The 25,427-nt window shown below is 42.3% G+C and overlaps 1 protein-coding gene across 1 annotated transcript in view; it reads left to right on the top strand.

Moving 5' to 3' along the window:
• Positions 1-25,427, top strand: part of CPAMD8 (C3 and PZP like alpha-2-macroglobulin domain containing 8) — a 174,155-nt gene that overhangs the window by 28,805 nt on the left and 119,923 nt on the right. The window contains exons 4-9 of the mRNA XM_068234159.1: positions 3,994-4,159; positions 5,085-5,137; positions 9,147-9,164; positions 11,732-11,786; positions 12,385-12,498; positions 24,178-24,262. Of these exons, the coding sequence (XP_068090260.1) occupies positions 3,994-4,159; positions 5,085-5,137; positions 9,147-9,164; positions 11,732-11,786; positions 12,385-12,498; positions 24,178-24,262 (491 nt within the window). The remainder of the gene's footprint in view (positions 1-3,993; positions 4,160-5,084; positions 5,138-9,146; positions 9,165-11,731; positions 11,787-12,384; positions 12,499-24,177; positions 24,263-25,427) is intronic.

A 25,427-nucleotide genomic window follows, 5' to 3' on the forward strand; every position in this document is an offset into this window, starting at 1 on the left:
TTTTTTTATTTTTAATTTGAGATTTGAAGCCTAGGGTGCACAGCTGGAGGGGTATTCAGGGTACAGGACAGGTGGAACTGTGTCTCATGCTCCCTTTCACCTCCTTTCAACCAAAAAGATGGCTGCCTCCCTTGAAATCACAAACATTTGCCTGTTCTTTTAAAACAGGGTGGATAAGAGATGAAATTACCTATCTATTTTAATTAACATAACTAATGTAACTTAATGACAGTATATTATGTTAAGTTCCTCTTTAAAGTGCATCTGTCACTATTGTAAACCAAGTAAATGACTGACAAGCATAAGAATGGCATGTTTAATATAACGGCGAGTCTTCTTCCAGCTCACTCTGAGGCTATATCCCTGTCTTCTGCATTGTATTGGATCATCAGCTGTCTGAAGAGTGTACAGCAAAACCGTACCTACCAACATTTTAAAATAACAAAGTGAGGCACCTTTTAGATACACCGCTGCCACCCCCTAGCCACTCCTCCACTACACCCCTAGTCAGACATACCATAAATAATTATTGCACAAAAGAAATAATGTAATCATTCAAACCTCATTGGTTCTTTTTATTATCACTACTTTTTCTTCATATAAACATTTGAAAATAAGAAATATATCAACTTAAAAGATGATAAAGTTTAGAGTCAATTTTATATTTATATAGATCTTCACATCAGTCCTGAAAAAGGGACAAATGAGAAAGAAAGAGGGACTGGGTTCCACAAGAGGGACTGTCCCTCCAAAAGAGGGTCAGTTGGGAGCTCTGTCAAAACTCTGCTTGATGTCTTTGTAAGGTATTGTACATTACATATTGCATATATTGCACTAGCGTTTTGGTGATTGCACATCACAATTACCTCCAGTGTGAAGCAGCCCTTAGGTGTCCCAAGACAGTTTTATTCAGACATATTTAAAAGTTATTTTATCTAATCAACTAGAATCACTAGATACACATGCAGAGAATAGGCGTGTGTGGGTTTTATGTGTATTTACATGTATTATATTACCCATATGTGTCAAATATTTTACAATGGAAAGTCATGAAACACAGTGATAGCAATGCAAAATAAATCCATGAATTAAACAGTATATCAGATTTTCCATTTGTCAGCTTTTTGTGGCTGAAGTACTCCCAAGTGGCAAGGCGTGGAACACAGGGAGAGGCACAACTGTAACATGTGACACAAATGTGTGTAGGTGGCAGGATGGGGGCCGTGAGGGAATCTGTGTAAGCAGGGGTACGCCTGTAACACTTATTAGTCATTTATGAAGGGTAGTCTGCTACATGATTAAAGATTTCTACAGTTCCTGAAAATGTCATTAACCCATTTACTGCTCAGTGTGAAAGTTGTGTTTATCCATAGAGAGAACTGTCTCCTACATTGTGGGTGTATTTTTTTTTAAATATATTAGAACAGTTACTACTAAAGGTGCCCATACATGGTACAAGTTTTTCATTTTTTTCGATTAGATAATTTTGTTTGATTATTCCATTAGATCGGATATAAAGATTTTTTCCAACATGTGTGATCGGATTTTAATTGAAAAAACTGGATAATTGTTTGTTTTTCTTAATCGAAATAAAAGATTATTTTTGTCTTTCATTCGATTGGATCGTTTTTGTTAAATAAATGGGAAAATTGAACGTTTTTATTGTACCATGTATGGGTACGATAACAGTGATTTTCTAATACGAAGAGCCTAGTATGCCAACACTAGACCAGGGTCCTCATTATACTCAGAGACAGCTTAAGGGGCTGTAGGCAAGTAACAACTTTTGGCCCATCCTTAGTGGCTCCCTGGCTTTTTTTGGTAGGAAGGGGGGCTTTATTTGAAGGGGGATGGCGTCAATTAGGCCTAAAGCTGAATACTCACCTGAAGGCGCAAGAAGATGGATGACACACCAGACGAGAGTTCCCCGATCCATCTTCCCACCTGCGGAAACAAGCATCGTCATACTATGGCACACGATGGGCGCGAACGAGAGTTCAAATGATCGCAGCACTTTGCGCGAGAGTCGTCAAGGACCTTAAAGATCCGATCTGCTGTGACAGTTGTTATTGCTGCACATCTCTAATCACGCACTTATACCCGAGTCAAAAGATTGCAAAAAAATGTTCGTCGCTCAAAAACTCGCCGGTCGTACAAAATCACAATGTGGGTATGAGCCTTTAGTTGCCTTGTAGATGATCTGGCTCTGATTAAACCGAATAACAAATCTTACCATGAATTTTGTTGTATGTGATATTGTTATTTCAAAGACCTGAAACCAAACATGAATGCTTGTGTAGCTTGCATAGTGTTGAAACCCAAGCATCCTCCCAAACGTCATATGTCAGTTTGTATAGAATGGAGAAAGGTTAAAAGCTATGTCATGTTTAATGTCCCATGTGAGTTTTGGTTGAGGACATTTTTCAGGGTGGACAGGGTCAGGGTCAAATGTGGACAGGGTCACCAAAAACAAGAACTGCTGAGTCACCAAGAACAAAAACTGTGTGTCTCTCCTTTGGTGATACACTTTTTATGGTGCTGTGAGAATGCTTTAAAGGGCATCCGAGGTGTAAATAACCTGATGAGAAAAACAATTGTATCTATCCTCATTCTCCTAAAAATAACCTTTTTTGATATCCCAAAGTTTTATTTTATATTTAAATCTAGTTTTTAAGTTCTCACTGTTTCATTGTCTCTGCTCAATAACACCTTCATTGCAGTATGCCAGAGCTCAAAACTTTGAATTATTGACTCTTTTTATCTCTTTCCTGCTCTCAGGAGCCATTTAATGACAGGAAAGTGTGAGGGTTATACTATAGTCTGACCCAGTCCCGACCCGGACAGAAACTGTCACTTGCATACCTGATGTTTAACTTTTTCAGGCAGAGAAAGAATAAAATGAACACAGCATAGTTATTTGTGTGCTTGGCACTGTACATACACATGTTTATATCATCATGTCACCTCAGTTGTCCTTTAATGCTGGTAATACATGGTTCGTTTTTGAGGTGATTAGATGGTTAGATCATTTCCGACATGTCCGTTCTCCCATTCAATCGTTTTGCCACTCGATTCCTGATAGAAGTGAATGGAAAAAGATAAGAAAAATGAGCAGAAGATAAGAGAATTGAACGGAGAATCAAACAGCAAAATCAATAGAGCGGCAGAAACGAATCGAGTATGCCCACCATATGACTGTATTAGATCTGTATTACTGTCTGTTTCCCTTGAAAAGACGTCCTTTACTTACAAAATCAAAAAAACAAGAACACAAGGGAAATCTACTAAATAAGGCACAGCCTGCAATAATAAATCTAATGGAAGCTCTTAACCTTTCATGTGCTGTTAAGAACTGAAATAAAAAGATTTTAGCTGGAGTTACACACAGTAATTCCTATGCTCTGGAAGCTCTAAATTCACACAGATGTAATAAAATGGTCTAACAAGGACACTGTTGATTTACAACTGGTCTCCACCAGTGAGTCATTAAATAACTGCCACAACTTTTGGCTAAATAGTGGAGATAGTACTGTGAAGTAAGACTGTTAAAAACTGAGAGTACTGCCAAGAATATAGTAATAATGTAATGGGTACATACACTATCTCTCAAAAATGAGTACACCTTTCACAGTTATGTAAATGGACTTGTCTAACCTTTAAATATTTAGATATCAGGGAACTCAAACAGGGAGGACTGGGGCTGTTTGGCTTTAAGGACAAACTTAACCAAGTGGTTTTTGGAGAAGGGTGATAAGGGTGAAGGAGTGCACCTAAAAAATGCCTCCCTGTCCCCTGAGTCAGTTCTCCCCTCAAATAACAAAGTTTAATGAAGTTCCTGTGATCAAGCTGCTCCAGTAAGTAATGCAACAGCAGGTTGTTTTTAGAGCCATGTATCAAAAGGCCTGTGATCAGAATCTGCACAAACCAGCTCAGATCCTACCATGTAACCTGCCATATTCTGAAAGCCATAAATATCAATCCTTGGTTTTACAGGTTCCATCAGGACTGAGAGGTCAAGCTCACCTAAAAGTTTGGGGTAATCGTCACCTGAATGATGGAGGACTCATTTTCCACAATTCTACCACTGTCACAGTGGATAGCAGGGGAATATCTCTGTTTATTCAGACTGATAAACCAGTGTATAAACCAAAGCAGAAAGGTAAGCAGAAGAATGGTGAAAATGCATCTAAATAAAATGACTTCACCAACCATTGTGAACATGGTGTAGTGCAACAAAGTGAGATTGTGTTGACATGTGTTTGTGTTCATATTACACTGTACTTTAAACAGTTTAGAGAAGTCATACTACATTACCTTCACACCTTCCCCTACATAAATAAGGGAAGAAGGAAGGGGAAGATAAATGGCAGCTCCTACAGCTATTAGAGCCCAGGACAAGCGGCTTGTATCCCTTTAAAGCCACAGTCTTCACAGTCTGGGGCCCAGGACATAGCAATTGCTCAAAGGGTCACATTTGATTATTATATATAAATAATATTTTTGGCTGCTGTTCTACTTTAAGGCAATAAATTCACAAGTGCTATGTTTATTGTATTTTGCCATTACAAACATAAATTCCTGAATAGAATAGCATTTAACCACTTAAGTACAAGGGGTCTCTGCCCCCTAGAGGACCAGAGACTGCTGGTACAAGAAATGGCGTAACGATGAATACCGACGAATCGCTGCACATACCCATCGCAATTGCCATCCACATCGCACGCCGGAAACCTCAGCCACTAACTCTGCCGTCTCTATGACAGTAGAGTTCCTGTGAGTCGGTCTGGAGACGCTTTAATTGGCTCCTGACCCTGCCTATCAATGTAAGCTAATGGGAGCTGCTTACAAGCTCACAGGGCTCTGCCATTATAGAGACGGCAGAGCGAGTGAGCTGTGGCAGGGAGACAGCGTCGAGATCGTTGGGAGCGAAAAAAGCGGGGAGAATGCGTGGCGTCGGCATATATCGAAATCTACGCCCTGGCAGCCAGGTAGCCATCAAAACGGGGCGTAGATTTTAATTAGTGCGGTCCTAAAGTAGTTAAATAAAATCCCAATACTTACATCTTTCTCTGTTCTACTTTTAGTTCTGATCAATATGTACATGGTGACACCAGATCTACAGCCAGCCAGTGAAAAGGTAAGATTTTTAAACAATAAGCAGTAGTGCATTATTAAGGCTAAAATAGATACAGCTGAAGCAGTCCCTGCTATGCGCGTAACCAGTGAGTTGGGCATTGGCAGCTCTCTCCGATGCCGCAACAATCCCCATTGTCGTGAAATACTATTCCCCCCGAATTGCCACAACTTGGAGGGAGATGTAATTCGGGGTCCGGCAACCGCCAAAGCCCCGAATTACCCTTACGTGCCCCGCATAGCATTACATTGCTGCTATGGGGCGCCTGGTTACATTGCTGCTAGTAAGCGCCATGTGCTGAAATCACCTGCTTCATCTCCTATTATTTAATCACATTCTGTGCTTAAGCTTAGTCATCTAGTGTTTATCTATCCTGCTTGCAAATCGCTAGTATTGAGACACTTTTGTTATTTGATCTGAGGAAGCGGACTGCGATCCGCAAAACGCATTATCATTCAAGTTTCTATTAAAAATTGTATTACTTTATTTGGGCTACCCCTTCTTTTAGAGGTAAGCCTATTTATGTATGTTTTATCCAGCTTACATTATCTACAGTATTCCACACATCACATCCTGGGGCGCCTCCTCCCTCCCAGTAATGCTCTATGTAATGTTTGTTTTTTCAAGAATAGTCGAATTCCAGAATAATCAAGAGGTTCATTAAAGCCCCCTGTCACATTCTAATAATTCTTTTATCTAATATCACACTTTTCAGACTGCTCCTTCATTTCCCTTTGTTCCTCTTCTGTTGCTTGTGGGTGGGCCCTGTGGCTTGGACCATTAGATTCCCTGATGAGGTCACTGGTCAGTGCTTACAGTGGAAACTGGTAGAAGGCACCCAAAGAATAAAATAGAATAAAAAGTTGTTGTATGTGTAGTGTAAAGGACTGATTAGACTGGCTATCAGGTGCCCAAGAAAATATGAGGTTTAGATCCTACCTTCAATGAGTAGACTTCAAGCCAGGTAGTAATCAAATGTTTTTTTCTTATCTTTATTATGCACTTAGCTGGACAAATCGTTTCACGGTAAAAACAGCTTCCTCAGGCCAATTCCCATGCCTTATTTCACTGAGGGTCTCACTCTGGGCACCAATGAGCATAAGGTTGTGGCTTAAAGTAATATATTTGCGTACCTTTGCTTCTTAGGAAGCTTTAATATAAAAAAAAGAACAAACAAACCTGGAATTCCAATGTAAACAAAAAATATTTATTAGATTATAAATTTAATATACTGTTCTGAGATCAGTGGACTGCCCAGCAAACTTGACAACCAATTCAAAAATGTTTATCTAACTGGATGGGCCTTCTTTAAAGCCCATTCCACCAGTACAAGTTGTGACATTTTTACTGCCTACGCTAAGCCTACATATAGATTTCCCAGGATTCAGGAAAGAAATCCAAATACCAGCTACCTGAGATGAGCTTCATGAGTAATGCTAACTAGAATGTTAATCTTGTACCACCCTTTCAAACACACCAATCTTTGCCACTTTTTTTTGGCATGCATTGAACTCTAAGGTTCCTATTCAATTAACTTGTCTCCTACATCTTCTCATGGGGGGGCCATATACAATACACTTTTCTACTACGTTTTCTCCAAGGTGATATTTTCACGCCTTATCAATAAAATGCCTTTTAAGCCACCAGCAAGAAGGAAAAAACGAATTTTGACAGTCCTTTTGCACCTACTCCTTAGTAGTTTATTTTGTTTGCAGAGTGCTAAAAATTTACTTGAAACTGAAGATGAAAAATTATCTCCTAGTAGAAAACTTAGGAGAAAAAGTGAATTGAATAAGAGCCAGGACATGTTTTCACACTTTATTAGTAAAATACCTTGTAAGCCCTCAGCAAGCAAGGAAAATACTCAAAATAAGTTTTATCGTAATTCTTTACCCCATTTTAGTACTTGTTCACCTGTTGAGTGCTGGAAACTTTTTTCTCAGATAAGATGTGCTAAAATGGCTTTAGGGGCGTAACAATAGGGGCTGCAGACTCTGCATCCGCGGGGGGCCCACTCAGGGCTGTTTTGGGGGGCAGGAGGGGTTGCAACATGAGGGGAAAGTGTGACCGCATATCGGCGGGGAGGGGGGACTGTCACCTCGGGGCTCTCCCCTCAGCGCGCTCCCCTCCTGCAATTATCAGTGGCAGGGGGCAGCGGCAGGAACACATACCTCCATGCGTTCCACGTGCCGGAGGTTCCGATCTCTAAGTGTCTGACGCACTTAAGTGAAGCACTTAGAGATGGACCTCCGCGGTGGATGTGTTCCTGTGTTATGTGTTCCTGCCGCAGCCCACTGCCACTGATAGTTACAGGAGGAGAGCTCGCTGAGAGGAGAGCCTGAGGTGAGGGGAGGGGGACTGTCCCCCCTTCCCGCCGATGTAAGGCCACGCTTTTCTCTCCTGCCCCCCAAAACAGCCCTGAGCGGTAGGGCGGCAGTGATTTTTTTTTTGTAGGGGGGCCCTGTGATTTCTAATTACGCTCCTGAATGGCCTATTAACAATTGACATTAGGGAGGGATTCTACTTCGACTGTAAAGGCCTGTACCTACTAGCGATTTTCCCAACAATTTTCCCAACAATTTTTTTGAGTAATATTGCAACGTGGGTACAGATGCGTGATTATGCCAACAGCGCTTGGTGACGCACGGCAACAACAAATGTCACGGCGGATGGGCTATTTAACGACCCAGATGCAATGTACTAGGATCGCTCAAACTCTTGTTCCTGCCCGTTGTGTTCGGTTACGTGACGTTGTGTATACCCGTCTGCTGTAAGATGGATTGGGAAACGCTCATCATCGTGGAATGTTGCTGGGATCCATCTTCCTGCGTCATGAGGTGAGTATTCAGCTTAAAGTGAACCTAAACTGAGAAGGATATGGATTTTTCCTTTCAAAATAATACCAGTTGCCTTGCCTGCTGATGCTGTGTCTCTAATAATTTTAGCCACAGCCCCTCAACAAGCATGCAGATCAGGTGCTCTGACTGAAGTCAGACTGGATTAGCTGCATGCTTGTTTCAGGAATGTGATTCAGCCACTACTGCAGCCAAAGAGATCAGCAGGACTGCCAGGCAAGTGGTATTGTTTAAAAGGAAACATCCATATCCCTCTCAGTTTAGGTTCCCTTTATGGGCCCTTTCACACCAACAGTGTTCCGATACAATTTCCAGATTTCACCCAATTTGCCGATTGTCTTTTCACACTGCTGCAGTTTGATTTTAACCCAAATGCAAAAGTAGTGCAGCATTTTAAGGACAACTGAAGCGAGAGGGATATAGAGGCTGCCATATTTGTTTCCTTTTAAGAAATACCTGTTGCCTGGCTGTCCTGCTAATCCTCTGCCTCTAATACTTTTAGCCATAGCCTCTGAACAAGCATGCAGCATATGAGGTGTTTCTGACATTAATGTCAGATCTGATAAGATTAGCTGCATGCTTGTTACTGGTGTTACTCAGACACCACCGCAGCCAAATAGACCAGCAGGGCTGCCAGGCAACCGGTATTGTTTAAAAGGAAACAAATATGGCAGCCTCCATGTTCCTCTCACTTCAGTTGTCCTTTCACCTATGTTTGCATTTGGTTTAAATCAATGGGAGCAAAACGCAATGCAATTTTCTTCCGATATCTCATTTTAAAATGCTTGCCATGTTTTTTTTTTAAGATTGAATTTGCAATAGCGCATAGTGAAACTCACATGATTGCGCATTCATTGTGGCACAACTTATGCTGTGTTAAAAAAAAAAATTGTGATCAGTTTGCAGTACGTTAGCAATGCCAATCGCAATTAGTGTGAAAGGGACCCAAGACCATATTTTTACATACATATTTTAAATTAAGTTAAGGAAGAGCTCTGTCTGTTCGTGCCATAACCCATCTGTGTGTTAATCACTGGATATATCTAAATCAGAATTTATTACAATATGATAATTATTGCCATGTAAAAAATAAAATGTGTCGAACTGATAGTGTTACAGTATTTTAAAGTTAAGATTATTTCCAATTATCGTTACAGGTTGAAGCATATGTCATGGTAAGATGTGTGTTCTTGTTTTTCTATTATCTATTTCTACTTACCTCAGGGCCCGTTTCCACTTGTGCGGTGCGGATTCGTCGCGGAAACCGTGTTAACAAATTTTCATGTGGATGCGAATTCGCATGCGTTTGTATGCGAATTTTCATGCAAATTCACGTACGATTTTGCATAGGTTTGTATGTATGCGAATTTACCCTTGTCAGTGCCTATGTGCTTTTACATTGGTTTTATGCGTAATCGTATTCGAATTCGCATGAAGATTCGCATACCGAAACCTCATGTGAATTTCCTATTAAATACATTGTATGCGAATCGCCTTGCAGTGTGCGAGTTCTGAGGGCTCTGCCGTGCAGATTTTTCCTGCACACAAAACCGCAAAGAAATCCTGACAAGTGGAAACAGCCCCATCCACTTGTATTGCCTATGCGAATTCGCATGCCGGAAATGCGGGAATTTGCGATAGTGGAAAAGGGCCCTCAAAGTTATTCATTCACCGAAAATCGAAAATCATAATGTCCTTATGTCTGATGTTTATTGCATGCATTACTACTGTATGAGATACTTTTCTTATTTTTATTAACAATAATTTCTTATAGGACTAGCGTTCATCAGGTGCAAAGACATATAGGTTTTCCATACAACAGATTCTACATGCAAAATGTGAGGTTGTTAGTACAAATAAACATTTGTAAATGAGAGGTAAATAGTTAGTAATAGTGACACTGAAGCGGAAAAAAAACAACAACTTATGATATAATGAACTGTAAGTGTAGTACGGATAATTAATAGAACATTAGTAGCAAAAGAAAAGAGTCTCATGTTTTTATTTTCAGTTATATAGCTGTTTTCCATAACATTGTATCATTCTCTAATATTTGCAGTTTACAAGTTAAACTCTGTATGATGAAACAGAGCAGAGCTAATGACCCTTTGAACATCCTGGCAGAAAAACCTTGCAAGAAACAGAGACAGGAGAGATAAGTGCTTTAGAAAAGAGATTTGCTCTCTGACTAAATTAGTCGGAGAGCTCAGAGAAGCTCTTTTGCATAAATAACAACTGAAGTTTCTTAAAGTGGACCCAAATTAAAAATAAAAGATTTCAGAAATAAAATCTATTTTCTAAATTATAATGATAAATGGCAGCCTTTTTCAGCTGCATGATGACAAATATAAAATATTTTACATTTATTGGAGGAAACCCTCCCTTCCTTTCATATTGCCGGGATTTTTCCGGAAAACTGGTGGAGGGGATAAAAAACAAAACACAGTCTGCTACTGATGATGTCACAGGGCAGGTGATCTCAGCTTGTGTAAGATTTCACATAGACGACGCCCCTGTGAGGAGGGTAGCTGATGACAAACACACCCATGATCTAAAACCTCTTACTAAGCTCAGAAGTAATGGCTGCCACCTGTATAACTCTAGTTATTAAAAGAGAAGGATGAAAAGCATGCACTGAAATACTCATTTGCTTAAAGGAGTGTTTATTTATCTTTGTATGTGTCAGAGTGGTGCAACTAAATATTTTGAATTAAAAAAAAGTTTGGTTTGGGTCAGCTTTAACTCTTCCTGTACTGGAAACAATATGAGACTCATATCTGTGCTACTAATGTTCCATTTCTAAGCTGTACTACACATACAAATCATGATATCATAAGTTTATTTTCACTTCAGATTCCCTTTAAAGAATTAAGCTGGATTCACTGACATAATAGCTTAAAGTGACCCTGAGAAGAACGAATATAAAAGATTTATACCTGGGGCTCTCTCCTGCCCCCTCCACACAGGTCACTCCCACACCGTCTTCCTCCGCCTCCTTGTTGACCTGTTAGTTTGGTCAGTCGCAGATGATACATGTAGCATCCAGAGTCGCCTCGAACGCCAGGGAAAGTCGGGATCAGTTTGCCATGTTCGCGCAAACGCCGGTAAAAGCCCGTTACAAACGCTCCCATTCACTTAAATGCCGAGCCACGAACGCCGGCAGTAAACGCGGGGTAGACGCCCGTGTGAACTAGCCCTATCTAATAATCCTGGTTTTAACGCAGACCAATCCTTACACTTCCTGAGACTTTAGCTCTAATCTTACCTTCCCCCAAAACTATTACTACTCATCAGGATGGCAACCAGCTGTACAACTAGGGCAGTCTCTGTACCCTTTATGCTGCTGAGCACGTCTGTTTATACATGCATGGTAAGGGGAATGAATTGATGCTGCCAATGCTATCCTAGATAATAAACCTGCAGGTGTCCCAGAGTCATCAGTGTCCATGTGTTTTTTCCACTGCGCCTGAGCGCAGCACGGACAGCCTGGGACTGGAGCAGGACGTTCCAGGGGGCCGGCCGGGTGGATGGGTGCGTGTTGTGGATGTGCGCTGGCAGGTGGCGGCGATGACTAGATCCCGTTTTTAAACGGGCTAAGGTCCCTAGCATAGTAATAATGTGTTTGTATTTGAATATACTTTTAGTATTTGTGTCACAATTACATTCTGTTTACTTTATGTGTATTATATATGTTTTTTTAGTATTTCATTAAATGGTTTTAATGCTGTTTTCTTGATCCCAGGACCCAAGAGGATCTAGAATAATCCAGTGGACAGACTTGAGTCCCATCTGCTGTGGTGAGTTTGCCCATCTTTTTTTTTCTATATACAGTAGCATATCACCAGTTTGAAAGCAGTGCCTCAATTAGGAAGCTCCTAAGAGAGCGAGGCTTACGTGTTGTGCACACTAACCATGGGATTCCTCAGAGCCGATCGCTGTTCATCTTTTTTTTTTTTTATAAACTGCTGTAATAATGATTAGCACTATCTAGGATCACATGCTGTGGGTATCTGGTGATGTCACCAGAGATGTTTATGTATTTTGTAGCTGGTACTGCAGCTACAAAATACATAAATAAATACATTCTATGTTACAATAGAACACTTTTACTCACACATCTTTTATAGCTATCTGGAGGGGAGTAGATTGTGTGAGAAACTGTGAGAATCGACCCCACAAGGCTCCACTTCAACAACCTGTCCCCTGCTGTCTTTTAGCACTGGTGTATAAGATTTACACAAAAATATAAAAACATGAATGCTTTCTGTGTGTTATGTTTCTAGTTTCTCCAATGATGATTACACAGTCATAAACATTAGTGTGTAACAAAAGCATCCTAGTTTTAGAAAGTCAGATGTTTCAATGTAGTCACTGTTTTTTATGTCTCTTTGACAGGTATCCTCAACATGAGTTTTCCTCTATCTGACCAGCCCCTGTTCGGAGAGTGGTGGATATTTGCCGAAGTGCAAAGTCATGTATTTAACAAGTCATTTTCAGTGCAGAAATATGGTGAGTGACTAAATAAATATCTCACCTAGTACTTTTAGACTGGTCATACTTTTTAAAGTAGACCCAAGATGAAAATAAAATTATTTGATAAACAATTACATCTATCCTCCTACTCCTAAAAAACTATGTTTTAACCACTTGATGACCCAGCCTTTACCCCCCCCCCCCTTAAGGACCAGCGCTGTTTTTTGTGATCTGTGCTGGGTGGGCTCTGCAGCCCACAGCACAGAGCAGGGTGCATGCAGAGCGATCAGATCACCCCCCTTTTTTCCCCCTATGGGGATGATGTGCAGGGGGGGTCTGATCGCTCCTGCCTGCCTGAGGTTTGCGGGGGGGGGCACCTCAAAGCCCCCCTCCGCAGCGAAATTCCCCCCCTCCCTCTCCTACCTGTCCCCCCTGGTGATCGGGGCTGCACAGGATGCTATCCGTCCTGTGCAGCCTGTGACAGGATGTCCTCTGTCACATGGCGGCGATCCCCGGCCGCTGATTGGCCGGGGATCGCCGATATGCCTTATGGCGCTGCTGCTGCGCAGCACCGTTCAATGTAAACAAAGGAGACAAATGTCTCCTGCGTTTACAATTAGTCTGCGAGCCGCGATCAGCGCAGGCTATTCACGGAGACCCGCTCTGTGATCAAACAGTAAACGGCTGCTCGCGCAAGCAGCTTTTCCTGATTAATTTGGGAGGCACCTGGCATCGCTGGTCCTCCAGCTACCACTTTGCCGCCGCACGGTATGAGTGTGCGGTCGGCAAGTGGTTAAGCTATCTCACAATCTTATTTTATGTTTAAAAACATAAAAAGTTGATTTAACGTTTTAGTGTTTCTGCTCAATGACACAGACTTTCAAGTGTCCCAAAGCTAAAATATATTAACTTTTTATCTATCCCATGCACACAGACACTCTTCTCTCCCAGAAAAGAGTTTCATGGCTGTAATTCATTATCAGTGAGGGTTACACTATGGTCCAACTGGGTCTGGACTGGAGAGAAGCTGACACTTGCCTACATATATGTTAACTCTTTCAAGCAGAAAAAATAAAAAAGGAACACAACCTAGTTATTTGTATGCTTAGCAGTGTACATGTCTCATCATGCCACATGCCACCTCAGGTACACTTTAAAGAGTAGAATCTAAATTTCAGACATTACCCATTATAAATATGAGGAAGTTTGCTTCATTTTGCACTTTTATCTAACTCTATTGCAATTCAGGTCTTGAGATCCTGTCTAGAAAGGCTGGAAAGACAACTGTAAAGTTGTACTACCTTAGTGCTTCAGTGTACTTTCTCTCACTATTTGTAATTGTCAGTTAGAGAGACTCTGAAGCCTCCAGAAATTGCTGTTTTTATTTTACATTGTTGTTAGGCATGAATCTGTTAGGCTGTGAAACGCCGCATCCCCGCGGCTGAAATCTCAATTAATCCCCCCAAAACCACAGGGCAAAAATCCACGACTTTTCTGGTCGTAGATTTTGCTGCCCGGGGAGGCAGAGCTTTGGGCAGTAGCTCTGCCTCCAGACCAATCAATCTACGCTGAACGCCGCCTCACCCCGCCCCCTCAGTGAAAGAAGACTGAGAGGGGCGGGGAGGAGGTGGAGATCCACGCAGATTGACAGAGGAGAGCTACAGCTGAAAGCTCTGCCTCTATGCGGAAGGAATCCTAGAATCTTCCCCAGGGGATTTTAGGGAGATTAACTTTGACTTCAGCTGCAGAGATGCAGCGTTTCAGAGGGGACATTCATGCCTAACAACATTGTAAAATAAAAACTGCGTTTTCTGGAGACTTCAGAGTCTCTTTAACCACTTGCCGACCGCACGCTTATACCGTGCATCGGCAAAGTGGCAGCTGCAGGACCAGCGACGCAGTATTGCGTCGCCAGCTGCAGGCTGATTAATCAGGAAGCAGCCGCTCGCGCGAGCGGCTGCTTCCTGTCAATTCACGGCGGGGGGCTCCGTGAATAGCCTACGGGCCGCCGATGGCGGCTCGCAGGCTAAATGTAAACACAAGCGGAAATAATCCGCTTTGTTTACATTGTACGGCGCTGCTGCACAGCAGTGCCGTAAGGCAGATCGCCGATCCCCGGCCAATCAGAGGCCGGGGATCGCCGCCATGTGACAGGGGACAGCCTGTCACTGGCTGCACAGGACGGATAGCGTCCTGTGCAGCCCGGTTCACCAGGGATGACAGGTAGGAGAGGGAGGGGGTGGATTTCGCTGCGGAGGGGGGCTTTGAGGTGCCCCCCCCCCGCAACACCCGGCAGGCAGGAGCGATCAGACCCCCCCAGCACATCATCCCCCTAGTGGGGAAAAAAGGGGGGCGATCTGGTCGCTCTGCCTGCACCCTGATCTGTGCTGGGGGCTGCAGAGCCCACCCAGCACAGATCAGCTAAAACAGCGCTGGTCCTTAAGGGGGGTAAAGGGTGGGTCCTCAAGTGGTTAAGGCCTTAGCAAACCCTGGCAGTGAAATCACAGTAGTGTAAAATTAAGCAGCCAGTCATTACTTGCTGCAGCAGTGTGTTTATTTAAAGCAAAACTGACCTGTAAATAAACTGATAAAATAAATACTTGTATAGATCCTCCTACTACTAAATAGGACTTTCCTAAAATTTCACAGTTTTATATTGTATTCAAAAGCAATAAGATAAGTTTTTTATTGTCGGAATGACAGTCTTTTAGTGATCCACAGTTAAAATCTTGAATCATTGACCTTTCTTATCTATTCCTTGCACTCAAATACAATATACAATAATACAATACAATAACATTTGTAAAGCGCTTTTCTCCCATAGGACTCAAATGTTGTTCTTTACCAGGCAAGAGTCATATGAAATATACATATTAATCAGTGAGAGATGAGACATAGTAGACTGAAGTCCAACTGAAGAGAAAGTGTCATTTGCATACCTGTAGTCTTAACCCTTACCGTTTAGAAAAAAAAGGATTACAGCCTAGTTGGGTCTAGGCTTGGGACCATGCATTCATATGTCATGTCACATGTCAATACAGGTATCTTTTAAAATAATTACATTTCAGTTTAACATCTGACCCCACTCATTATCATTAGATTGTGCATGTAATCAATTCAATGAGACTCAGAATACCAAAATCCAAGATGGAAACCTCACTCCATCATGTTCCTGTCAGTTGTACCATACCAATCAGGAACACCATCATTGTAACAATAATATTAAATCAGTTTTATTGTAAGAATTGGCAATTCATAGTGCTGACGGCAATGGCAAGGACAAATCACCTTTTTGTAATAGTTCCCAGCAGTGGCAGTAAAAAAAATGTAATTACAAGTCCAATATCTGTTCAGGTAGTGTGATGGCACCAGTCCATGTTTGTAATGATCGCTGCTGCAGCAGCTATTGCTGGAAGTAGTAGTGCTGCAGCTCAGGCAGTTCTGATCTATTTCCATGCAAGCTGCATAGCTTTGTCTGTCTTTCCCTGCTGTCAGCTTGTGACTGATTATCATTCACCTGTGTGGGAATCTGCATGTCTGCTCCCATTGGATGACCTCAGTATAAAGATCTGCTTCCTGCAGGGTTTCCTTGGGTTTTCATAGCTTCAGCTTAAGCCTGCCTTGCTGTCGCTTTAGCCCCCGATCGTGTTTCTTGTTATAAAGATACTTTGCTGGTCTTTGCATCATATATTGGTTCATTGCCAATATATATGCATACCAGCACGTTTATTATTTTCCTTGTATTTGTGTTACGTTGATACATCAGTGTCGCTGATGTATACGTACACGAACTGTTTATATCCTGTGTGCAGTTAGTCAGCTTTCCAGCACGTTTTGGTAGGTTGCGCGTACCGTGACCACCCGTGCTGAGGTAGTTACCCTGCTCCTGGTTCTGTTTGTGGATTGCGTTCATCTCTGCGAAGAGATAACGAATCCTTCTGAATCCTGTTCTGTTACTGTTTGGGGATTGCGTTCATCTCTGCGTAGAGATAACGAATCCTTCTGAATCCTGTTCTGTTACCGTTTGTGGATTGCGTTCATCTCTGCGAAGAGATAGCGAATCCTTCTGAGTCCTGTTCCCTGTGTTACTCCATTCCTAGTCAGCGTTCCTGCTTATGTCATATATCGGTTCATTGCCGATATATACATATGTTAGTCAGACGTTACAAATAGTTTCATTGATAGCTGTAATTGTAATACGCTAGGAAAACATACTTATTGTATATTTATCTGTGTTACGTTCATCTATCTTAATCCTGCTATGTTCTGACTGTCCTGTCCTGTCTTTGTGAGGCACGCCATCGCCGCATCGCATTGGCTGCCTCATTCCAGTCTGTTTGGTTTTGGACGCTTGCTGTCGCTAAGTAGCCGCTAGCTAGCAAGCGTTCATTCTGTCTACCTGTCCTGATCTCCTCAGTTCTGGTTTATGCGCTCAGCGCTACTTTGCGCTGAGACGTTATAACGAAAGCATTGTTTGTGGCTGTCAGATCTGCACCGGCTCTGTGCGCCACAATCTCCTATTGGAGTCAGTCCTCCCCTCCACTATACTAGGGATAGCCTGTTGCCTTGTGCTAGTGTGTGTACCTCCTCCACGCCAGCTCATGCGTTGCATGCTGACTGTGGAGAATACACCACCAAGCCTCACATTATGAAAACCCCATTACCAATCCCCATTGTGGGGGGGATTCCCAGAAAGTATGACACTGTTAATTATGGTTCCTGTTCCTTTAAGAAATTTGAAGAACTTAGCTCTGAAACAGAAAATGAGTTTTTCTCTGAATGTGCCAGGTTCCTGACCAATCCTGATCTCCAAGCGACTCCTGTTTCAACCTGGGCACTCCAACTAAGTTATATTTTGTTTAAAGGGGAATTATTCCAGTGGGCATTTGATGTTCTCAATCATTCCGATTTGAAAGAGAGACCGCTGGAATTTCTAGCGTTTGTGATCCATAACTGGTTGCGCATAGATCCATTGCCTTTTCCTCTTAATGAACTCCTGGCAGCAGGTCAATCAGCTACTCCTTCAATTGCTTGCAAAAATGTTCAGCAAGCAGAAAGTGTTACTGATAATTTTCCTGCAGCCTTGAATAAATCACCAAGAACAGCAGGGAAAACAGCAGGGTCTAAGGCCAAACGCAAACGTTCTAAGAAACGTGTCCGATCTGCAGAGTCGTTATCCTTAGCGACTGAGACCTATAATGAGATTCTGCCATTAACAGATAATGAAATGCAATTGTCTTTCAGGGGAGTTAAATGGACTTATGAAACTACTAATGAACTTTCCTCACTGGCTAGGGAAAATAAGAGATTTTTGTTTAAAAGAATTATCTGAGTATGATTATGATGAGATATTACAGAGTATTGAACAAATCAACTTATTTGTGAACCAAGGGAAGTTTGCATACACTACAGTTCAACACTTGCTACAGGTATTGGAGATTCTTAAGAATAAGGAATCTGCCAATCACCTGCTAATTAACCCAATATATGTCCCTGCCACAATCATATCTGCAAACTGTGATCAGCCTGAATGTTTAGCTAAGTATGCATGGGATCCCCCATTCGAGAAGGGAGAGATGGAAGCCCTGGTCTGTGAATGGAAGAATGATTCAAGTTCATTTTGTCAATTTTACAGTGCAAAAAGTGAATTCGTATTGAATGCATGCATTAAGTCGGCCTATAACCTAATAGAGGCTGGTGTGTGTAGGTATGACTGTGTGGCTCCTTTGATTGATGTGTGGGAACTGATTTTGGATGATTTTTATGTGACTCCGAATTCGCAAATTTGGCGTTCTGACCCGCCTGCTTCAGCACCTTTGGCTGATTCAGCAGGTGATTCGGAGCTCTTTTTGTGTGAAATTGAAGTTCCTGCAATTCCACCCTATACCATGGATAACTCAGTGTTACTTCCCAGTAAAACAGAAGCCACTGATACATTCTTAACCTTGCCCTGCGCAAATTTCTCAGCAGAGAATCCAGAGGTCCTGCTGACTTCCGAGTCCAGCCTAGCCAGTACTCATGACTCTTTGTTTAGTGAAACAGACACCAGAAAAATCTTGCCTGTCTCTGCAAACACTTCTGCAGAAATTACCTGTGTTAATAAAGTTCAACTCCTGTCTGATCCAGCAGATGCCAATAGATGCACTACATCAGTTTCCGAGTCCCAGCAATCCTGTCTAGTAACCTCAGACCCCCAGCATCTGAATTTTCCAATTTTACAAATGAATGGTGATTCAGATGCGCAAACATTGTGTCTTGATCTTCCTTTTTCTACACCTCGCTCTAGTTTCGTGAATAGCTCAGAACATCTGCTCTGTGAACCTGAAATCGCAGAATTATTACCTTGTTCAGAAAATGTTCCAATAAATTTGCCCTGTACCATGAATTGTGCAGTAGATCTCTCCAATGAAACTCAGGTCACAGAATCATTATGCTGTCCAGCAGGTGCTTCCATGGTTTTGCCCTGCAATATGGACTCTTCAGTGATCCTGTCCAGTGAAGCTGTGGTCGCAGAGTCTTATGCTTCACCCAGTACTTTGGATATTTCAAACCCTCTAGCAGAAGGGTCTGAGGCACTGCTTACCTCAGTTGGTGTTGCAGTAATATTCACTTGTCTAGCAGCTGTTTTGGAATTACAGTCTGCTCTAATAAAACTTGGTGAATTTCTGCCCAGCAAAGCAGAAGCCATTGAAATATTGTCCTCGTCAGCAATTGTGTTAGATACCTTGCCCTGTACACAGTCTGATTTAACCAATGTTGAGTCCCTCTCCAGTGTTGTAACAGCCGAGGAACTCCAGCCCTGTCCTCTGAATGTTTCAGAAGTCTTGCCCTGTAACATGGATAATTCTGATTCTCTGGTCAAAATAATAGAAATCTCAGAATTTCAGTCCGGTCTGATGAGTGTTCCTGAAACCCAGCCCTGTATCCTGAAAGATTCTGGTTCTATGGCCGCTGTGGCAGAGGTTCCAGAGTCCCCTTCCTGTCCAGGGAATTCCTCAGTTTTGCCTAGTCCAGTGGGGGCTGCTGCAATACTGACTTGTTCTGCAGCGCCTCATGAGCTCCAATCCAGTGTATTAAATGAGTCTCTGTCCAGTCCAGAGGTAGTTGTGGAGTCCCTATCTGGTTCAGTGCATACATCAGAAGATTTGTCCTGTCTTGTTAGTGCCCCTGAATCTGATTTGTTACTGACTTTGCTGGAATCAGCGACATCTAAGTCTGATCCAGCATTCTCGTGTAAAAGTCCAGTAGTTGCGAAGTTTAGTCATGATGATTTTTTTTTGGCCAGTCCTGGTTTTGGTCCTGTCTTGGCTGACCCTGAGGCTCACAGTTCCTTGACATGCCCAGAGGTTTCTCTTGTGCCGGTGTGCCCAGATGTTCTTTGTGTGCCAGAATGCCCAAGTGTGTCTAAGGTGTTAGCGTGCTCTGATGCTTCCTTAGTGGGAACACGTTCTGATGTTGCCAGTCTGCCTGCATGCCCAGAGATGGTTCTGGTCCCTGAAAGCCCTGATATTGATGTTTGTCCTTGTGGCCCTGACTCGGGAATTGCCCTAGGTTCCATAGGGGTTCTTGATAGTTCTCCATGTGAGCCTAAGGGGCATTCTGACCTATGGGGATCTCTTTGGAGCTTCAAGGTGTTCTGGGAGGTCTCTGAGAAAACTTGTCCTGGTGCCTTGGACTGGTTCAACAGTGGGTTTTGTGTTGGTAAAGACAGTACCGGTGGGCATTGCAAAGGCTTTGGCGTTTCTGAACGGTTCCTGGAAGGCGGTGGGTATCGCTCAGGGAATTTCGGAGGGCTTTCTTCTGGAAATCATGGTTCTGATGGGTGTCACACTGGGGCTTGTAGTACTGATGGGCATGGTTCTGTAAGTTCTGGTTCTGATGGGTCCAGTCTTGTGGGGACTGATTCTGGAATTCGGTCTTGCCGGGCTGTCCCGGTCATCATGAATTATCAGTCAGACTGTTTTGTTGGGAATTTCAGTTTTGAAAAGCGTCTGGAATCCGCTTTTAAGGGCGGGGGTACTGTAATGATCGCTGCTGCAGCAGCTATTGCTGGAAGTAGTAGTGCTGCAGCTCAGGCAGTTCTGATCTATTTCCATGCAAGCTGCATAGCTTTGTCTGTCTTTCCCTGCTGTCAGCTTGTGACTGATTATCATTCACCTGTGTGGGAATCTGCATGTCTGCTCCCATTGGATGACCTCAGTATAAAGATCTGCTTCCTGCAGGGTTTCCTTGGGTTTTCATAGCTTCAGCTTAAGCCTGCCTTGCTGTCGCTTTAGCCCCCGATCGTGTTTCTTGTTATAAAGATACTTTGCTGGTCTTTGCATCATATATTGGTTCATTGCCAATATATATGCATACCAGCACGTTTATTATTTTCTTTGTATTTGTGTTACGTTGATACATCAGTGTCGCTGATGTATACGTACACGAACTGTTTATATCCTGTGTGCAGTTAGTCAGCTTTCCAGCACGTTTTGGTAGGTTGCGCGTACCGTGACCACCCGTGCTGAGGTAGTTACCCTGCTCCTGGTTCTGTTTGTGGATTGCGTTCATCTCTGCGAAGAGATAACGAATCCTTCTGAATCCTGTTCTGTTACTGTTTGTGGATTGCGTTCATCTCTGCGTAGAGATAACGAATCCTTCTGAATCCTGTTCTGTTACCGTTTGTGGATTGCGTTCATCTCTGCGAAGAGATAGCGAATCCTTCTGAGTCCTGTTCCCTGTGTTACTCCATTCCTAGTCAGCGTTCCTGCTTATGTCATATATCGGTTCATTGCCGATATATACATATGTTAGTCAGACGTTACAAATAGTTTCATTGATAGCTGTAATTGTAATACGCTAGGAAAACATACTTATTGTATATTTATCTGTGTTACGTTCATCTATCTTAATCCTGCTATTTTCTGACTATCCTGTCCTGTCTTTGTGAGGCACGCCATCGCCGCATCGCATTGGCTGCCTCATTCCAGTCTGTCTGGTTTTGGACGCTTGCTGTCGCTAAGTAGCCGCTAGCTAGCAAGCGTTCATTCTGTCTACCTGTCCTGATCTCCTCAGTTCTGGTTTATGCGCTCAGCGCTACTTTGCGCTGAGACGTTATAACGAAAGCATTGTTTGTGGCTGTCAGATCTGCACCGGCTCTGTGCGCCACAATCTCCTATTGGAGTCAGTCCTCCCCTCCACTATACTAGGGATAGCCTGTTGCCTTGTGCTAGTGTGTGTACCTCCTCCACGCCAGCTCATGCGTTGCATGCTGACTGTGGAGAATACACCACCAAGCCTTACAATGTTATATCGGTATAATGATTAATTAAACACTGACACTATAGCATAGGGCACAGAAAAAGGAGGGTTTCTTACATATGTAACTGTTTTGAGACTATAACAGGCTTGAGCACCTCAGTTGTACAGGCTAGAAGAGATCTGACTACATTGATTACCTGGAGTCATTTCTTAAGGTGGCCACTTATGATACAATTCGGCGAACGGTCGTTTACAAACAGTTATTTGAATGATCGAAAATTATTGTTTGGAACCAACTAACGGACAAAAATCTTCTAACCAATCCGATCAGATTAATTAAATCAGTCCGATTTCTGGATTGATACCGTTAATCTGAATTGATTAGTTGGAAGATTTTTGTCCGTTAGTGGTCCCAAACGATCACTTTCTTACTTACTTACGATTGTCTTATGATTAATTATTGCAACGACTGTTCAGAATCCTCAACATGGAATGGATAGCCAGGTAACCTGTATAAACAAAGCACTGGGAGGCTCCTCCATATTTCTGCAGCACATACCTGCATTCAAAGCATGCTGTAGTAGCTGGCAAACCAGGCCAGTTTGAAACCAGTGCCTTGATCAGGAAGCTCCTAAGAGCGAGGCTTACATGCTGTGCACACTAACTATGGGCTTCCTCAGAGCCAATCGCCCTTCATCTTCTTTTTTTTTTTTTTTTTTTATAAACTGCTGTAATAATGATTAGAGAACAATTCAGAAGGGGCTAAAGCAGGGCATATACTCCAAACAACAAACACATAATGTATAAAAAAATATCAAAACTTTATTATTAATTATCAAATATCACCCAATGATTAGCACTATCTGGAATCACATGCTGTGGGTATCTAAACTATTGTCAGGGTGAAAATGCAAGCCAGGTTAAACCCCCATTGGGCTTTGCAACTGCCTGTGTGCCCACCGAGGAAATGTCACCTCACTTCCTTTACCTGATCACATGATAAGATCACAAAATTATATGGTTGTCACAGATATAGAAGTTGGACTAGGTCTCCAAAGGGGATGTTCATTCTGGTGTCAGTTTTGAGAGATGCATCTTCCTCTTCTTAAGGACATTTCCTCATACTTCTTGTCTTGTCCAAAACTTAAAGAGAGTCTGAAGCGAGAATAGATCTCGCTTCAGACCTCATATAGCAGGGGCACTTGTGCCCCTGCTAAAACGCCGTTATCCCGCGGCTTAACGGGGGTCCCTGTCCCCCCAAATCCCCTCCATAATGCGGGGGAGCGCTTCCTGGTTGGGGCAGGGCTAACCGCCGCAGCCCTGCCCCACGCGCGTCTGTCAGAGCGTATCTCCGCCTCTCCCCCGCCCCTCTCAGTCTTCCTTCACTGAGAGGGGCGGGGGAGAGGCGGCGATGCGCGTCTGATAGACGCGACTGGAGGCAGGGCTGCAGCCGTTAGCCCTGCCTCCAGGAAGACAAATTCTACGACCAACTTTGCGACCAACTTTTGCGGGGGGTGGGTTGGGGGTGAAGGGACCCTCGTGCAGCCGCGGGATAGCGGCGTTTTAGCAGGGGCACACGTGCCCCTGCTATATATAAGAGCTGAAGCGAGATTTAGTCTCGCTTCAGTGTCTCTTTAAGAATTAAATTAAGTAAACTGTGTTATTATCATCGTCCGGTATGTGCTGCTGCATTGTGATCTGAATAAGCCTGTATGTTAAGGCTGATGATATTGTCTGTTTTTGATAGTATTTATGCCAAATTATGGAATAGTTTAGCCAAATAGCAGCTTAAATAGAGTTATCTCGTTTGAGATAAGTGCACTGCTTTTGACCTCAGTCGGCAGAACTCGTAGTGCTGTAAATTCTTGGAAAACTTTGATCTCTCTCTACTAGCAGAAAATATAGAAAATGAAAGCAGAAATTATCTGTTATTGCTTCACACTGCTCCCTAGTGACAAGTGGCCATAAATACACATTACAGCAGTACTAATTAGCAAAGGAAATGTAACAAATAAGAAAATGTGGTAAAATAAATTGACCTGGAGCTCTTCAAACCTCTAAATAAATTGTCTGCTAAAGGATTAACAACCTGAAACATTACCTTAACCACTTCTCGACCATGGTAATTGAAATCTATGCCCTGTTTGGGACCTGTTATCCCTGCCAGAGCGTAGATTTCAATTACCTCACCACACGCTACCACCCCTACCACTGATCGTGCCTCTCTCCCGCCGCTGCAGCGCTCTCCCTCTGCTGTCAGTATGAAGGGAGAACAGCGAGAGAGACGGATCAGTGTGGCATGATGACGGTGAGCCCCGTTTTTTATTTTTAGAAGTCTCTGGTTCTTAAGGGGCCAGAGACTTCTGGTACTTAAGTGGTTAAAGTACGTGCCAAAAACGTGTTCATAATTATGTTTGTTTCCAGAGTATTGAGATATTCATCAATAGCATCCATTGATTTATTCTTTTGTAGTGCTACCAAAGTTTGAATTGATTGTAACACCTCCACCATACATACGGGATATAAATGTCTGTGAAAAAGGCAAAGTCGTTGCAAGGTACAGTAACTGAACTGATGATAAGTGAGTCGATTCACAAAATGTTTTTCATGAATTATCTTGCCATACTTATTAACTCATGACTCAACACTCCTTGGCCCATATACAATTATGTTTTTCTCCTGAGTTTTCTCCTAGGAGATAATTTTTAATCTTCTATTTAAAATAACTTTTCAGCACTCTGCAACTAAAAAAGTACTAAAAGTAGGTGAAAAAGTGCTATCAAAATTATTTGGAGTATTTTCTTGCTTGTTGATGGCTTAAAAGGCATTTTATTGATACGGTGGGAAAATATTACCTCGGAGAAAACATAGGAGAAAAAAATCAATTCAATATGCAATTACATTTTTCTCGAACATTTTCTCCTAGGAGATAATTGTTCATCTTCTGTTTAACACAATGGCCTATATGCAATTACATTTTTCACCTGGGTTTTCTTGTCATAAAATCCCTTTTAAGCCACCATCAAGCAATAAAGTACTCAAAATAAATTGGATAGCACTTTTTCATCAACTTTTGGGTACATTTTCAGTAGTAAAATGCTGAAAATTAGTTTAAAGAGAAGATGAAAATTATCTCCTAGGAGATAATTCAGGTGAAAAAGTGAATTGCATATGGGCCAATGTTTTAGCACTGTGCAATTGAAAACTACTAAACTGTAGATGAAAAAGTACTGTCAAAATTATTCTGAGAAATGTCCTGCTTGCTGGTGGCTTAAAAGGCATTTTATTGCTAGAGTGTGAAAATGTCACCTAGGAGAAAACTCAGGAGAAAAAGTTAATTGCTTATGGGCCCTTGTGTGACTTAAAGAGACACTGAAGCGAAAAAAAAAATGATATAATGAATTGGTTATGTACTATGAATAATTACTAGAAGATTAGCAGCAAAGAAAATATTCTCATATTTTTATTTTCCGGTATATAGTGTTTTTTCTAACATTGCATCATTCTCTAATATGTGCAGATTACACAACACTCAGCATTCAAAATGATTCTTTCAGAGCAGTCTGTGAACTAATGACCTCCCCTCTGGCAGAGAAAAAGAAAATTGTTGAGATAATAAAAGTCAGAAGATAGCCCTCTCCAAAGTCGTAGAGCTTAATGGCTTTTTTGCATAGAGATAACAACTGGAGTTTTAGACTGATGTATCTGATCTTAAGGGTTTA

The sequence above is a fragment of the Hyperolius riggenbachi genome, chromosome 1 (genome assembly GCF_040937935.1).
Source record: "Hyperolius riggenbachi isolate aHypRig1 chromosome 1, aHypRig1.pri, whole genome shotgun sequence".
NCBI lineage: Eukaryota > Metazoa > Chordata > Amphibia > Anura > Hyperoliidae > Hyperolius > Hyperolius riggenbachi.